This window comes from Pezoporus flaviventris, unplaced genomic scaffold (assembly GCF_033815535.1).
Source record: "Pezoporus flaviventris isolate CSIRO_AGI_PZ_B2104156 unplaced genomic scaffold, CSIRO_AGI_Pfla_v1 ptg000036l, whole genome shotgun sequence".
NCBI lineage: Eukaryota > Metazoa > Chordata > Aves > Psittaciformes > Psittacidae > Pezoporus > Pezoporus flaviventris.
In genome coordinates, this window is record NW_026892584.1 from 3,786,435 (window position 1) to 3,804,042 (window position 17,608).

A 17,608-nucleotide genomic window follows, 5' to 3' on the forward strand; every position below is an offset into this window, starting at 1 on the left:
AGTTTACACCCATTGCCCCTTGTCCTATCACTGGACATCACTGAAAAAAACCTAGCTCCATCATCCTGACACTCACTCTTTACATATTTGTAAACATTGATGAGGTCACCCCTCAGTCTCCTCCAAGCTAAAGAGTCCCAGCTCCCTTGGCCTCTCCTCATAAGAGAGATGCTCCATTCCCTTAATCATCTTCATTGCCCTGCGCTGGACTCTCTCCAGCAGCTCCCTGTCCTTCTTGAACTGTGGGGCCCAGAACTGGACACAATATTCCAGATGCGGCCTCACCAAGGCAGAGTAGAGGGGGAGGAGAATCTCTCTTGACCTACTAACCACACCCTTTCTAATGCACCCTAGGATGCCATTGGCCTTCTTGGCCACAAGGGCACATTGCTGGCTCATGGTCATCCTCCTATCCACCAGGACCCCCAGGTCCCTTTCCCCTTCACTACTGTCCAGCAGGTCAGCCCCCAACCTGTACTGGTACATGGGGTTGTTCTTCCCCAGATGCAGGACTCTACACTTCCCCTTGTTGAATTCCATCAAGTTTCCCCCTGCCCAACTCTCCAGCCTGTCCAGGTCTCGCTGAATGGCAACACAGCCCTCTGGCGTGTCAGCCACTCCTCCCAGTTTAGTATCATCAGCAAACTTGCTGAGGGTACATTCAGTTCCCTCATCCAGGTCATTGATGAAAATATTAAACAGCACTGGTCCCAGCACTGACCCCTGAGGGACTCCACTAGTCACAGACCTCCAGCTAGATTCTGCCCCATTAACCCTTAAAGAATGATGCAAGTAGTCTCTGGTCTGCAGAAGCAAAAGTATGGGAAATGGAGTGAACGTTTTCCCAGCCCTCAGCTCAGTATGGCTGAATTACTGCCACTAAACATCTGCTGGATAAGACCACTTTTACAGGAAAGAGAACAGTTCCAAAAAGGAAGTTCATGAAGAATAGGGACTGTTAGCCGGTAGAAATAAAGTGATACCCACTGGAAGAACCTCTCACCTGTGTGAGGTGGCAGTTCTGAGACACAGCTCTATGTCACTACAGTCCCTTACTGAGGGGTGCTACAAGACTTGTTTAAATCAAGATGTACATCTTGACTCTTAGAGCGCCCCTGGGAAGGCGGAGCTAGCTTAATCCTTGTGTCCTTGCGCAAAGGGCTGTGGCAGGACGGCACAAGCTGAACCTACACATCTATCAACAGTAAAAGCATCTGAGCAAAGTGAAAACAAACTATGTGCTTTTTTGGCACAGAGTCAATAGCTTTGGCAGTTGGAGGCTGTGCCACTCACACCCTTAAGTCATTGGAAAAAGAACAGCCTGGAAAGAAACTTGTTTCTAGTTAGCTGTCCTTTTTAACTACTGTTTCTGGTAAACTGGTAATTGTCACCACTGCAAAAAAAAAGTTCCAGGATTAGTCTGTTACAGCAGAAAGCTGGAAGGCTGTAACTTTTTCATTCTTTTACTATAGGCTTTTTGACTGCCGCAGGTGTTCTGAGTCACCTGTAGCTGTCTACTGATGGAATACAATTGTATCATTCTGTACTCTGCTTCAAGAAAGCCTTCCTTAATTTTCTCCTGGAGAACAACACTCATTTTCCTCTAACTTCATACCATTTCCTCTCACCTGTGAATCTCCATGATTTCTTCAGCAATCATCCTCCCTATTTTACCTGCCCCAGCTCTTGTTCCACCTGGAATTCCAGGCACAGTAGGATGGGTCCTTTTTGGGCCACCTGCGATAAGTAGAAATCTTCAGGTCAGGTAAAAGCTTACAAACTTTTTCCAAAAATCATCTGCAATTAGATGTGCTTTGACAAGCTGCAGGACCTCCTGAACCCCATTTATTTACAATTCCACCAACTGGTGAGTACCTTCAAATGTAGGGAAAGCCCCATCTCACACTGAGCTATGCTATGTCTCTCAAACAACCCTCTGCTCCAGCAGGGATGTATCACACAACACATCCTGACCCTTATTGGAGTCTGGGCATTTCAAGCATCTGGTAGCACATCTTGTGAAGAACTGGTACACCATAGCTTGTCAGACCAGCTTTATTCCGTGCCTGAATAGGCTCACCTCCAAAGATGTCTGTTCTTTGTTTGTGTAAAGAACTTGCCAGCAGATATTCCATTCAGTATGGGATAAACCCAAGCTACCCCTGAAGGTAACTGCAAGTATCTAAAAATGGAGGAAAAACATGATGTCTGAACAGTTAGCAGCTCACTGCTACTTTAGCGTGATTTGATACTTGTACAACACTTGAGAGGCAGGGAGGAAGGAGCCTGATATACTCAAAAGTGTAGCAAAGAAAAGATCATGTACTGAAAGGGGAAGAAAGCCCCTAGCATTGCTTATCCATAATGGGTACTTGCCACCAGTTAGAAACTGATATTTAACAACAGCAGCCCTCAGTATCTTGGCTCAGACTCACCAGGAGGTGATAAAGTAAAAGGTCATCAGACCCTTAGCAGAGCCAGAACCACTTGTAATTACACTGCACTTAATTCACTCTTCTAGGACAAGAATTGTCAGTATGACAATTTTCTGCATGTTTCCTTTTCAAAGGCTACATTGTAAGAAAAAAAAAGCTTATCCTATTAGAGAACAGGTCTCTATTTTTCCCATTCTCCGGAGGCCCAGACACCATGTTACTGCTTTTACTCTACCTTCTATTACTAACCATCAGGCCTACCAGCAGCTTCTCTTCCTCTACTCTCAGCTGTCTCATGCTTTGCCACCTTTACTTCTCTACAGCGCCACTTTCTGAACCTCATCTTTCACAAGGAAATGTAACTGAAAAGCTGAAGTCTTGCACTCTTCTAAGTGTATCGCATACAGCTCACAATGTAATTCCTAACACGTGTAACATCCTTGCTCTACAGTTACAAAGGCATATCTCCTGAATAGGGTCTCTAAAAGCAATGGGTCCCGACCCTTCGGCAAGGATCTCAGTATTATCACCATCTTTCATCCATAGGCTGTCACCACATATTTCTATTCTACCTCAGTTTCACCCAGTTCCAGTAACACTTCATTATTAAGACGTGCTCTGCATTATGCTGCACACCACCTGTTATACAAGATGGTTCAGTAACCTGCAGCATCCATAACCAGCCCATGATGATTACCAGAGGTCAGTCTTCATGTCTTGACAAAAAAGTCAAACCCAGGGCAGGCAAGGAGTGGTAAGCCAAATGACCAGCCTGATTTATGATACATTCCCCCTCAGAGTAGTCATCTGCACTGACCATGGAACCTCAAGTCACTGCTGGGTGATGTACAAATAGCGCTAGCCATGATGCAAACATTTGTCCTCTATGTCAATCCTCCAACCCCATTTATACTTGTTTCTTATAACTAGCTCATTCGTGCGTCGCTGACCAGCTTACATCCAAAGCTGGTATTTAACAGGACACAAACTACATTTGCACTTCTTTGCCCCCCAAACTGTTTTTCTGTAGGACATCAACAAATTCTCAGTGCAAAAGTGCAGCAGATTTGTGCATGCAGGATTAGCTGCTAACGAGGCATGGCTGCCCATGATTTCCTTGCTGTATAGTGGTTACCTTCTCCAGCCTGAAGCACACTGTCCATGCTGTGTGGAGAAGCCGCAAGCTGGGGAAAGGCCGAGTCTCCACTATCAAGTACGTTGGCACTGTGGATATCAAGAATTAAAAGAATCAGTGACAGAAAACCCCTGTGTAACAGTCTCTCTGCCAGCGTGTCAGAATGGAATGCTTCAGGGTATGAGCAGTTTGTGAGTCACTATCACCTCTATGAAAGCAACACTGTGACTGACACCAAGGCTAGACAAACAACCAAAATAAACCACCATGTTATGATTCAAAGCGTGCAATGCAGAACCGAACTGCTTCTCTCCTAAGAGAGTTCCTCTACAGCAGCTATTCTACCGCAAAGCCACTGCACCTGTGCAGAGCCCCCAAGGAAAAACAGAAGTGGAGGGGAAGCCATATGAAAGCAAAGAACTGCACCTCCTGTAAGTCCCTACAAAGACTGGAACCCCAGGTTTTCCCAAAGGAAGAAAGCGTTTGTATTTCTGCAGGCTTTAAAATAAACACATCACATACTAAACTATTGTAATTATTAAACTAATTGCCTTCTCCCCCAGGATGCAGTTCTGGGTGTTATCTGGAGAAGACCCCTATTGTCATATAGAAGACGTGCACGTATTTAGGTCAAAGCGCATCTGAACACAGGGTAAAGCATTCAGCATGTACCTGCAGCTGCTAAGAGAAGAATACTTACGAAACAACTGTGTTTGTTGAGACAATGTATTCTACTTCTTTGGTCCAAGGGTTCATGAAACTGAACCAGCGACTCCGCAATGTAATAAAAGAGCCATCTTTTATTTTGAACTTGTAGCAGTTAGTTGTTATTTTTTCTCTTGTCTGCAAAACTAAAGACAGGCAGAAAGCAAGGAACCTTGTGTCAAACAGGCACCACGAGTACATGAACAGAGCCCTTATCTCCTTTCACCCCTGAATTAGACTGCTATTTCTGCAGACACCCCCCCACACCCAACCAGAACCTCACATATTCACTAAAAATCCATGGAAGTCGAAGATAATCCTATTGTTTGGCACAGGCCGCACAATGTTCTTGACTAAAACATCTGCAAACAGAGAGGTATCCACATCTTTTCAAGTTTGTGTTTCTTAATACACAATTGTTCCTGGTAGGATTTACAACATTTCTTTACTTAACCGTACCTTGCCTATGACATTCTGCAAGATGTCCTATATCATCTTGATGAAAATATTCGTAACATGAAGTACCTAGAAGTTCCTGGGGTAAGTATGCCAGAATGGCTGTTGCCCTTGGGAAAAGGAGGGAGAGGGAAAGTAAATAAGAGGGTATCATTCATTTCAAGTTGACAGCATCCTTACTCACAGATTACTTAAACTCACACTGACACTGGGTAAGACTTGACTAATGTGGAAATGCGTTTTCAGCTTAGAAGGTAAAAAACCCAAAAACATCGTTAATATTCTTTTTAATTCTCAGGTAATTAAAAAAGTAGGAAACACCAGGAGCCCTCAGGTATTACATTTGAACTACCACCACTGGAAGGGATGTAAGACTTTCTAAATAGCTTTGGAGGTACACTGTAATATTGAGAATTTAAACCTGAAGAGGAAAAGGCAAAGCAGCGCTGTAGATAAGTGACAGTGAGCTATACAACAGCCTAGCATGAACTGAAAAGGTCACTCTTAAGGAATGTAAACAACAGCTGGAAAACCATTAAATGAGAGTGTATGTGTTTAAATCCAACATTTTGAGTCTTACTATTTTAGAAATTCTTCAGAATTACCCACCTGCAGAATACATCTGATCTGTTGAAAGCAAGACTCGTTCACAAGCTGCCATACCTTGGCATGACAGAACAGCACACTCTGAGCAACAGAAAGGCTAGGAATGCTCTCACAGCTCCCTCCGTGACCACCAGCGTCTAAGCACTGCTGCTGAAGAGCTGGTACATTAAAAAGCTTTCCCTCAAATTAAAAACAAAACCCCTCAAACAGCTCAACCAAAACCTGCAACCCCCCCCAAACCCAACCACCCAGACAGCATTCAGATAGATTCTCCTTACTGTGCTTCCTCTCAAGACTATTTACTCTATTTCCTCTCAAAGTCCACAAACTCAGCTGACAGACCAGACACATCCCTAAACAAATCCCAGCAGGCAGATTCTGTCAGCATTTGGAGCCTAGGCTTTTCTATACTGTAAGCAAGTAAACTTAAGCCACAGTCAACCTGAAACAGCCTCATCTGAGCAGTCTCAATCCATCTTGATAAGGCAGGAAACGAAACAAGGCCTCTCCAACCAACCCTATATAATTCCTCCGTTAGCATCCTTCATCCACCTTTTTTCCCTTAACAATACCAGCTATTTTGAAGGAAGACACAGGTCATGTGTCTCTACTATTTAAGAAAATTCAAGCAATTTCTTTTGAAATTAGCCTTTTAAATAATATTAAATTTATATTTGAAAGAGGATACCATACTGGTACAAGTTCTCAAGCCTTTTCCACTAAGTAAAGCTTATGAAAAGCTTGCTTTCTAAGAATTACAAAGGATCACGTACAGAAGTATTAATTCAGCAGAATGCATCCAAGTATATAGTTAAATAAAGGTATATGCTACCAAAGCCTAATGCAGCCTGTATAACTGAACTATGTAGTGCTTGCCAAAGTATTCAAACCACAAGAAAAGTAGTAATCACAGTCCTGTTTCAAGATAGGACAGCAGATTCTTCTGAAGATTACATGCACACATTCCAAATGGGCTTCCACTTAACAAATGGGCAGAAATGATCCCTGGAATACTCTAATAAACCATAGCTTGGGAAGTTAGGGGTTTTTTTTAACTGAATCAGTAATACTGTATAAATACACAGGAATAGCTTTGAACTTGGTCTCAAAAACCAAAATAACCTGCAGTGAGGATTTAGTAAAAAGCTGCTTCAAGTAAAGCAGCCAGTAAAGCAGTGTTAAGACACTGACTTATTGTGGAAGATATTACAAGTATCCTTACCTCTGATCTACAAAAACAAACTTCCCATCTATTGCGTGTCGAGAAACATACTCTGTGGGTTTCACCCTGATCTCACCGTTGACTGGCTGGGGTACTACGTGAGGATGCAGCCGTCCAATTGCAACAAGACAGCTTAAATTACAACCCTCATTATCCGGTTCATTATCTTCATCCAGTCCCATTTTTGTTGGAGGCCAGCTTTTTAGATATCCTGTACTATGAATAGTGCAAAAGCTTTTGCGGTCTGCTGCAAAAAGAAAACAGAAAAAAACAAAACCCAAAAAGAGCAGTTAGGTCATGGATACTGCTTTGGAGAACTTCCTCTCCATTCTGCTGATAACACATCTCCTCTCTTATCCAGGAAATTTGGGACACTGTTCACTAAGGGATTTTTCAGCACTCCTGCTTCAACACAGCTAATCTGAGATAATGTGATACACAATTTATCTCTGCAAAACCATGGGTGGTACTGAAACACCACACAGTTGGGACCAAGGTTGCTTTTGATAATCTTTAAGTAGAAATTGCATCATGTTTTATTACTTCAGCAAAGGATGCAAACCATCTCAAGGACTGTTTGAAGAAATTAATATACTAAATAGATAAACAGGACGCTTCTTTCAGCTTAACATGAGGCTCCTACAAAAAACAAGATCAATTTATTTGCCAGAATAGACACTGTTTGGGGTATACAGGGGACAGCTCTGCACATAGAGGTGAGGATGAAGATTCACAATGACAAATAATACAAAAGGAGAACTCATATTCCTCAGCACTGAGCAGGCCTTAAAACTGCAAGGAAGACTTTCCTAGAGAGTCAAAGGTGTATGCCTAACTGCACAAAGTGTCTTCCTCAGGGCTGCGCACAAAAGCATGATCTAAGATTGAATCTGTATCTGAAACCAGCAGGAAGTACTTGGGGCAGCTGTCACATCCCGAGACAAAACACTGCAGTTAACTTCTGTTCTCTAGTTGACACTTTCCACCTTAATACCAAATGTATTATCCAAGGTACTCAAAGAAGAAACTTTCAAATGTGGTCTAAACATATATTCCAACATGTCTAGAATAATATCCTGCAGAGCAAGAAAATATTACCAACTTTGATAATGTTATGACTGAACAATTCTGGTGTAGATACACTGTTTCCAGTACTCACAATGTACCAAAACCACAGATGAACTCAGAACAAACTAATTTTTTTAGTTGGATATCCACCCAAACATCACTTGTCAAAGATGGAGCAGAGGAAGAGAGTAACAGCTCCCCTTTGTTGCAGATGTTCACTGGAAGGTCAGGACTCAGTATGATATGATCAATGTCTGAAGAAGATGCAATAACCACACCAGAACTGTCAGCACAAAGTGCTTGCAAAAATGTCAAGAAAGCAGAGAGGAGAATTTGGCTTTATATGCTAATACAGTGTGTAAGAGCTACTGGGAGGTGGGTGGGGTATGAAGAACTATCAGACCTAGACAGAGTTCAATATATTAATAGGAAACATTGACAGTGTTCAATAAATGTAAAACATTTAAGCACTGCAAATGAGCAATTGTATAAAAAAAAAGGCTGATAGCCATTACATATGGCAATAAAATACATAATTATTACCTTTCTTCTTTGAACAGGTTGAAGGAAAATCCTTTTCTTCTACTTTCACTGAAGGTCTGTTGCACTTCATCCTACAAAAGAAGGACCGTCTTGCTCCAGAACACAGTCGTGATGGCCCAGGCGTTATATCTGTTTTAACTGGGAGTCCAGCTGTAACACAGAGAGGAAGTGAGGAAGCCGCCTTCTTCAGGTACAACATTAACCGTACAAAGGATTATATCATAACTGCCCAACTGTACAAAGTTTCAACTTTGCTGGGACTTGCACAGAAGTCCTTTTTCATCCCTCTTCAGAAACAGAAGATTTTCATGGAATTGAGTATGGGCTGGGCAGGACTCAGCTCACCACATCAACATTATAATTTGTGATTAGACCTTCTAGTGTGAAAACGATGCAAGCTGGAGAACATAGGGTTCTAAATGCAAAGATTAGCAAAAGATCGTACAAATCCACATGAGTTTTGCGATAAATTGTGATTTCTTTGAACACCAATCAACTGATCAAAATAGAGATTATTTACCCCTAACCAGAGCAGTACTTCATACATAGTCACTCAATAGGCCCTTGTCCCTTCAGACCGAAAGCCTTTTCTATCACAACACCCATTCAGAGAGCACATATGCACATATAGAGCAGAAACAGCACAGTTTTTTCAGGTCCATTTCCCTGGTATGATTTTAGACATCAGCTTTCACTGTTATGATGGCAGGTGGAAAAAAAGGCAGCAGTGACCTACACAGGTGCTGCAAATCCCCAAGACCACTGGTTACATGTCTGAAGTCTCTCCAGCCTCAAAGCAATAAATGCATATGACCATTCCCTAACACTAAGCCCTGACCTTTACCATATTCTTGCAGGAGATTCTTAGATTCTCTTCTGTTCTGTGGAAAGTAACTGGAGAAACAAAGTACCAAAACACACATCAACTCTGGGAGCCAACAGAAGAGTGCTGGTACAAACTGAGCTCCAGGAAGACGCCTGGCATGCATCAAGAACACAGGTATCAGCAACACCAGTGATGAAGCTGGACCTCCAAGGGACAGTGCTCCAAGAGTTGATGTAGGATTTAAATCACATAGCAACTTTTGCTACCCACTTCAACCATTTCTGCATGGTTGAACAAACAAACAGCTACAAACATGTACAAAAACTTCTAGGTCCTTGAAGGCATTTAACATAAGGGGGAAAACAACGACGCCAAAATGTAAAGTGTGCCTCCCTTAAAATTAGAATTGACCGAGGTCACAACAAGGAGGTCAGACTGTCGTGCAACCACATGCATTTGAAACTGCTCTTCAGTAGTGAGAGTACAAGCTGTGCCTGAGTCACTCATGCCAACATAAAAATAAATACACACATACATATTAGTACTCTTTAAGAATATGGGCTCTTGAAATTCTATCAATCAGTCTACCATAGCAGATGGGAGGGCTGTAATTCACAGTATTTATTTTTGCCGTAACTTTGTCAGCACACAAAAAAAAAAAGGAGCCAGCACTGGATATACATGCTTGACAACCAGACAAAACCAGGAGCCAGAAAAACTTCAGCTGATCCAGCTGGAGCCTCTAGGCTTTCTGCCCTGGAATGATCTCTCTTGGCTTCAGTTTCTGAAATTGAGATGGTGGCTTCTTGAAGATGACATCCTAGAGGTTTGTGCTCCTGACAAACATGAGACTTAATGACCTGGAAATCTGGAGTTGTAAAATACCACCTTTTACTCAAGCAATGTAGACTCCTGTTAAGAAAATGAATTAAACACCCACTCACCTCAAAAGCAGCAGAGATACAGAACAACTTTAAAATATCAGAGTGGAATAGAGCTAAGATAGGGAGTAGGAAATGATTCCAAGGACCAGTGTAAAAAAACTTTTAAGAGAAAGGTTAGGTCATAGATGGGAGTGACAATAAAAAATAAACAAACCAAAAGAATCCTCTACCTTGAAAATATCCAGAATAATACTGAAGCGTATTCTGCCATTGAGAATGACAGATTAGAACAAGTGCTTCACAAATTTTAATGGGAAAAACTAAACCTCTGATGCTTGGAAAAAAAAGAGAGGATACCTCACAGGTGAAGCCAGTTAAACTGATGCATCTATCCTGCAGCACACACCAAGCCTACCAGTTTTGACACAGCTAAAACTTCCTTGGCACGACACATAAACCAAACAGCACACCACACACACTTTTGACATTAGGCAAATATTCAGCAGCAGTGGATCTGGACACACAACACTGTTTTTCAAAGGTGGCAATACTTACTTTTTGCATCTATAAGCCTTTCTCGTGGTGCAGTGTCAGAAGAAGAGAGCTGCTCCTTCACTTTGGCAATATCTTTAGGATGAAGGTAATCAAATAAACTTTGACCAATCAGATCATTCTGTAGAGATTGAATATTTAGTAAAAAAAGTAATTGTTCAGTGTATTTCCTCAACTTTAGCACCTATTGTAAGCAATCCTTTTACATATAGGTCTAACCAAGGACCACTAAACATCCGAGATTCAGGATTTAATGTGAGGTATGCTTATGTTTTCTCTGTATATTTAAGTTATGACTACATTATATAGTAATTTATTTCACTATTTTCAGTAAGAGCTTAGCAGCAATAGCACACGCAATTCACCACCACCAAACACTCCAGTTTCTCTTCCACCTTTCTTCATGTGCCACACATTTGAAGGAAAAAAGAAACATAATTGTCAACATTCTCTTCCAGTATCTACAATGTGAGTAGGTATTTAGCATATATCTAACACCAAAGGCTTCCTGAAGAAAACTGTTGAAGCTAATACAGTTTTCAAATTTGGCAACAAGGGCAGATGACAGAACAAACGAAGACTCTTATTTACACAATATATGGTGCAAGTTAAGCCTCACGTTAAGCACGTATTAAATTCCTGGCTTTGGTATAATTGCTTCCCATCAGTAAGTATTCTAGCAAAACCAGAACAGAAAAAAGAAAACCAAGTAAAAAAAAAAAAATCATGTGAAGCAATTGGAAGAACCTGAGTGTTTTTTCAATATTTGCTTTTGCTTCCAATTAGATAATGATTTTGCAAGCCTGAGGGGAAATGCCTGATCAGAATGCATCAATCAGTGAGGTAAATTTAGTTCCTTTTCACCTCCTTGGCTTGAAGAGAAACCAGAAACAATCTTCTCTAATGACATGGCAAAGAAAAACTTCTTTCTTTGCAAGAAATCTCAGCTTTCAAGACAGACTATTTACATAAATACCCCTCCATATAAACACATAATCATAAAAAAAAAAAAGCTTTTCAATCTTTTAAGGCCTAACATTACTTAAAATAGAAAAGAATACCTGACTGTAGTTGAGGATCTTGAAGACAGATTCTGAAACAAACAGTATTTTCCCTCTGTCACAGCCCACAACAAAAAGAAATCCATCTGCTGCCTAATTGGGGAGGGGGAGAAAGTTACTAAGTTATAAACCCTCACTGCATCGTTATAACCTTTAAAACCACTTTGAACACAGTAAAATTTCTACACTAGGAGAGCTGTCTTAACATTTTGAGATAACTGAGTCAACAGGCAAGATACTAAATCACAACAAAGTTTTCTCAGCATCTACAAACATTTTCTGCATAATTGCGGGCATCATGCCCAGAATGTAAAATCACTTTTACGGGAAGAAAGAATCCATGTCTTGTCCAATAATACTATGATTATGTTTCAAAGTCCTTCAAATTAAAATATTATTTTAATTGTATTTATTCTATAGTTCCTCTTTTAGAGACCAAATGTAACCTGGGTATTTACTTATGTGCCTGTACGCAAGTAATTCCCATTATGACTCTTTCAGTCACATACAAGTGTGTGGGATTAGGCCCTAATTTTATAGCTTTAGAGTCACAATATTGCAGAAATCACATTCTGCATATGCTGCGTCTGGACATTAAAGAGCACAAGTGCACAAATTACACAAGCTACCAGAAAAGCTTAACTACTGACAAACGATAGACGCTCCTCATTCTGTAAAAGAAGTATACAGCGAGCAGCCAAACATACTAAATCGTGTTACATCAATGACCTCAAAAAAAGGTGTTTGTTATATCATTGTTCACCAAAAGTCACGTCAAGGTAGCCAATGACAGGAAGTCTGCAAGGAAACAATTTATGTAATTTTGCCTCAGTCCATGAGTTTCCTCAGATCTTCCTCTTAAATCTTCCTGCTTAAATTAAGAGATGCTAGTCATTGTTAAAACCCATTAACTTTATGCCAAAATTATGTGGAATTATGCAGAAATCTTGTTGATTTCTTCATTATCCTTTATAATCAGAGCATTCTTAAGCTGAGACAAAAGGCAGAAAAACACTGGTGTTTTGCTTTGGGAGAGTTATATTCACAGCCATTAATATCTCTTTATTAAAAGTTTAAACATACCCTGAGAATAAGATGTTTTAACTCATCGTCTGATAGAAAAGAAGGCTTATAGTTTGCTTCTGTATAAGGGTTTGTAGCACCTAAAAAAAACCAAACAAACAATCCCCATATCACAAACTTAACAACACACACTTAAAAGAGCAATTTTCCTTTGGCTGCTTCTTATACTGTTATCATTACAGGTGTTCTTTAAAATAGAAGTCGCTTTTTGGTTTTGATTTACTATCAACATGAGCTCTGTTGATATTAACTTAAAAAAGGATGAAGCTTTTTTGCTAAACCACAGACACTGCATTATGTAGTAATGCACATTAAATGTCTTCTGAGATATAAAAGTGTTCTTTGACATACTTTTTAACCCAAATGCTGTACTATGAAGTACTCATATAATCAAATGACAGCTGCAGAAGTTAAACCTTCCAAAATGCTAGGATAAATACGCCTGGAAGACACCAGGTCTCCTAGAAACTAGAACAGCGGCTCTTTAAGTCAGCTGCATCACTGTTTTCTCAGAGGCATATTTCTTGAAAGCTCTTTCAAGATCATCACTGATTTCTTATATGAAGCTTTTGGACTTACAGAAATTTGCAACAACCCCAACTCTTCCAAATCTGTGTGTTTCCCTTCAGGTGCTTGCAACAGAAACCCATTAAAGACAATAAAATTGAACATTCAAAGTACTCTATATTATTTCACACACAGCTAAAGGTACAAACACAAAATCTCCAAAGTCCTGTAGGAATATTCCTTACAGGTAAAATCTAACTTCTTTATCCAATGAGTTTTGCACACTACCTGCTTAAGAGCACTGCACAAGATTCAACTGTGTGCTGCCACTTAAGCCCTTCCCCCAACCTGTCTCAGCTGCCCTCCTTTTGTCGAATCTACTGATGGTGACCAATCAGGTCAAATGATAGAAGACTGTTCTTTCTCATCCACAAATTTCGCAGTTGGATCAGGATATTGGACCATGAACAAGTAAGCTATAAATGAATGCACAGCATCAAATGCTAAGAAAAGTGAGAAGCTGTCCCAGAATGTATTAACTTACTCCTAAGGCAAAGGATAGGGAGAGAAGAAGTACAGCTTTGGGGAAAATCCCATTTTGCCATCCTCCTCTAGCCCTGTCCATGCACCCCCTTTACCCCAATCAACTTACCACGTAATGTTTTCATGTGCTGGACTGCCATTCTCAATACAGTGAGTTTATCTAACTTCCGAGACATAGCGTTGCACGTTGGTACCAAAGATGCCAGTTCATCTATAAAACTGTTCATTTTATCTCTACGCCTTTTCTCAATTTGACTGTGAGCCTCCCTAAACAGGGAAGGTGGTGAGGTAAAACAGAAAAGCATAAGAAAATAAATCATATTAAAAAATCCAGTATAACACAAACAGCCTCCTCCTGATAATTAAGTCACCCTCTCATCCTCATGAAAAGGACATCCACATAAAGCATTCTTCAGATATTTTAAGTTCATTATTTGGATGAGCAACAGTTACAAGCAACAGGTAAGGCTGCAGCACATGGTTCTAGTTTACCAGAAAACACAAATAACACTGGCCATACAGTACACTGAATCTGTTCTGAAACAACCCCCTAAACAGTACAAAATTACATGGAGATTTCTACTGCTGTACACCATTTCTGTTCTTAGCACACACTGAAACATAAGTGGAATCATAAAGGTCATGGATAAGCAAATTTATAAATATCTAAATGTTTATAAATATCTAAATATTTAATAAAAGCATTCAATTATGAATTTGTAATCGGTATACTATATGAATGTACCAAGTATTTAAAACTACCTTTTGCTGTGGCAATATAAATCTTCTACTCATCCTATAGCTTTCCACTTCAAGTACTTGAGATACCTCTGAACATGACAAATACTAAGTAAGTTAATTTTTGTTTTATGTTTTTCCATATTAAGGAGTCACTGTTAATATATTGACAACCCACTACTGAGTTTGAAAGAAACAAGATGAAAGAATATAACATTATCAGAAACACAAATTAAAGACCTCAAATTTCAATGTTAATGAAGTAAAAACAAGTTACCTACCAAATTAGTATAGGCAGTTTACACATGAAAAATGTTAACAGTGCAAAGACATGGAAAAATAAGAGATCAAAGCTAGAAAAAAATTGTTTTCAGGATAAGATACATGTGCAAATATTTCACGTATAGGAAAAGGCAAGAGAATTCTTTTTGATATACTTGTTCAGATTATTACCTTGCATTTTTTATTCTGCCTTGTTGGTCTGTATACTCCAGTCTGTTGAGAAATGGTATCACAAAGACAGTATTGAAAACACCAAACCAAATTATTTTAATGCATCTTATATACCTACTGATCCTCATTTTTTAAAACTTTCAATGTTTATTTAACCCTTCTTCTGAAAAGATCATTATTTATAATATCGTGGCTCAAAGTGTTAGGGGTTTTTGTCTGTTTTAATTTGTTCAGTGATCTTAAGCCTTTGTACCAGCAAAGAAACATTTGAGACCCATAACTACAGTGACACCCAAAACAGGTATCTACACACAGGATCCTACGTCAGTACCATGGAACTACCATTTTAGTGACTGTATCAATAGTACCTTCCATGTTGGTCATCTTTATCTGTATCCATACCTTCCCTGCAGAAACAGAATAAAGCAATGTATCACAAATTAAGTAGGATTAGCAAAACTGTTATCAAAGTATCATAAAATTAGACTAAAGTATTCCTGTCCTCTTTAAATCACAAACTTAAAAGTAAGAATATAAAAGTGAGAACCTGGAACGGCTAAAGAAGCTGTGCGGTTTTTACAACATTGAAACATTTTCTTAAATTAGTTATGTCTCCTTTCAAGCGAACAAAATGGCACAGCTTGATGTGTTTGACAGCAAAACATGCTGCGGTTCAAAGATATCATCTGTTATAAAAACGTTTTTCGGTTAACTAGAGGGGAAAAAAGTACAAATCACAGCAGATACTTTTGTGCCTTCATCAGATAGGGCTACCAACTTGCATTTACTACACTTAAAAGTTCCACTGGAGGCAGTTATCAAAGTGCCTAGCATAAAATTCACAAATGCCCTTAATTACTCTGTGCTTGTGTGTTCTGCATGTTAGCTTGTCTTATGGTAGCTCATTTGGGGATAGAAGATGATAATAATCTAGGCCAGTGAACTACTGGAGATGGCCAAATGCACAATGGAATGAGAGACTGTATAAAACTAAGCAGGAACATTTTAAATTAGTTCAACTTTCAGTGTAGATACATGGTTTACTTTTGTCTCAACGTGAAAAAAAACAAAACAAGAAGAACGAGGAATGCAGAATAAAAAGGATTTCCCCTTATTACATTGTAAGATTAAAATCGTATGTACAGAAATAATGAGAGGAAAGCATAAGTTTTCATAGCCATATCTGGTAAAAAAATGTGAATGCCTATGATCACAGCCGTGTTAGACAAAAGAATTAAGAAAAGTCTGTTTTGATATACTTAAATCTGTACAACTGTGCTCAAATGGACACTCAGAGGCCTGTCTTATGCTGGTTTCATTTCTTACCTGCAGATTTTAAGTAAATGGGAGGGAAAGGTAAGCAAAAACCAAGCATAAAATATTTATACTTACTCAAAAGGAAAGCCATCAAGTCTGAAAAGAAAGAAAAATAAAGTACACCATATATAGAAAATAAGAATTGTGTCTTACATTTTCTGTTGAAATTCTCAAGCTAATTTATATTCTATTTGAAATGAAAGGTACAAAGAAATAAGACAATAGCAGTGAATGTATTCTAAGGCAATAAGCTAGTTCAAATCAATCTACTTTCTGAAAGAACAGTTCTGCTTTTTAAGAAAAGCTAGCATAGTTCATTACACTTAACATGAAAAACCAGTAAAACAGCTAACCTAAATTGTGTCATGCAAATCACTGAGATATTGTTTCAGCTTCAGAAAGGAAAGATCTGTGCTTTATGTGTGTTTCCTTTGTGGTTACATAAATAGGATTTATTTCAGAGGACTCTAAGGCCAGAAATTAAAAGCAATTTTTAAGAAAAATACCCCAAGTTTCTCAAGTTGTGATTCTGCCCAGCAGGACAGATAAACTTTTTCTTATAGTCAGTACTAAAGTCCTAATTCTGAACTTTATACAAACTTTATCATACCATAAGGAAATTAAACATAGTTTCTACATGCAAGCTAACTGCTGGCATCACTTCAAGATTGTAAAATGATCTGAAATACCACTGAACTTTAACATGTTAAGAGGCTATGTTTTCTAAAAGCCTCATGAAAAATCTCGTATTAGCCATTAACATAGTAGTTACGCCTGTTCAATATTGGACAGTAACCTTCTTAACATATAAACATGGCAGTCGTTCATATATATATTCTCACTGTGTTTTCTGATCGTCTTTGTGACTAGATTTTAAAAGAAGTTCAAATAATGCTAAAGGTTTACTTTATCTCTCAATTTGCACATCTGAGTTACTGTCTAAGTCAATGGCTCAAAGCACTTTTGAGGCTCACAAAGAACTAGCATGCAGGTCTAGAATAGGACTTAGAAACAGAAATGAGGCATCAGTTTTCTGCTTGCGATGACACCTTTAGCTACAGGATGCTTGTTGTGACAACATTTGTTTTAGAAAAAAATTGTTTTAGAGAAAATCCACAGAAAGTAAAATTTCAAAGAGGCACAAGGTAAGCTACAAATTCTTCTGGATAGTTTCCTTATGTATTACTACAACTGAAAACACTACTCCCAAGAAAAGAAATTAACTGTTTATAGGGCTGTGCATGAAATCTTGGATTCCAGCATTTGACTATAAGAGATCGCAGTGAAGAACAGACAACCTTTGCTGAAGTGGTAGCAATAGGCTGGACAGGAATTTTCCCGGAGGAATGGCAGGAGAAAAAAAAAAAAAAAATCGAGAAGAAGCTGGTGTGGAGAGCTGAAAGTGCAGATGATCAATACGTTTGCTTGTACTTGAGAGGTGAACAAAGAACCACGCTAAACCAGTCAGGTTCTG

At 39.2% G+C, this 17,608-nt stretch overlaps 1 protein-coding gene across 6 annotated transcripts in view; it reads right to left on the reverse strand.

The window, feature by feature from the left end:
- Window positions 1-17,608, reverse strand: part of BMAL1 (basic helix-loop-helix ARNT like 1) — a 46,873-nt gene that overhangs the window by 4,104 nt on the left and 25,161 nt on the right. For 3 of the 6 annotated variants that reach the window (XM_061462887.1, XM_061462886.1, XM_061462888.1), the window contains exons 4-16: window positions 16,210-16,230; window positions 15,186-15,224; window positions 14,818-14,859; window positions 13,736-13,893; window positions 12,577-12,656; window positions 11,494-11,586; window positions 10,436-10,553; window positions 8,171-8,320; window positions 6,560-6,806; window positions 4,735-4,841; window positions 4,271-4,421; window positions 3,571-3,659; window positions 1,629-1,737 (exon numbers count right to left, since the gene is read on the reverse strand). In XM_061462887.1, the coding sequence (XP_061318871.1) occupies window positions 1,629-1,737; window positions 3,571-3,659; window positions 4,271-4,421; window positions 4,735-4,841; window positions 6,560-6,806; window positions 8,171-8,320; window positions 10,436-10,553; window positions 11,494-11,586; window positions 12,577-12,656; window positions 13,736-13,893; window positions 14,818-14,859; window positions 15,186-15,224; window positions 16,210-16,230 (1,404 nt within the window). The remainder of the gene's footprint in view (window positions 1-1,628; window positions 1,738-3,570; window positions 3,660-4,270; window positions 4,422-4,734; window positions 4,842-6,559; window positions 6,807-8,170; window positions 8,321-10,435; window positions 10,554-11,493; window positions 11,587-12,576; window positions 12,657-13,735; window positions 13,894-14,817; window positions 14,860-15,185; window positions 15,225-16,209; window positions 16,231-17,608) is intronic. The other 3 variants (XM_061462889.1, XM_061462891.1, XM_061462890.1) reach the window with 3 other exon arrangements.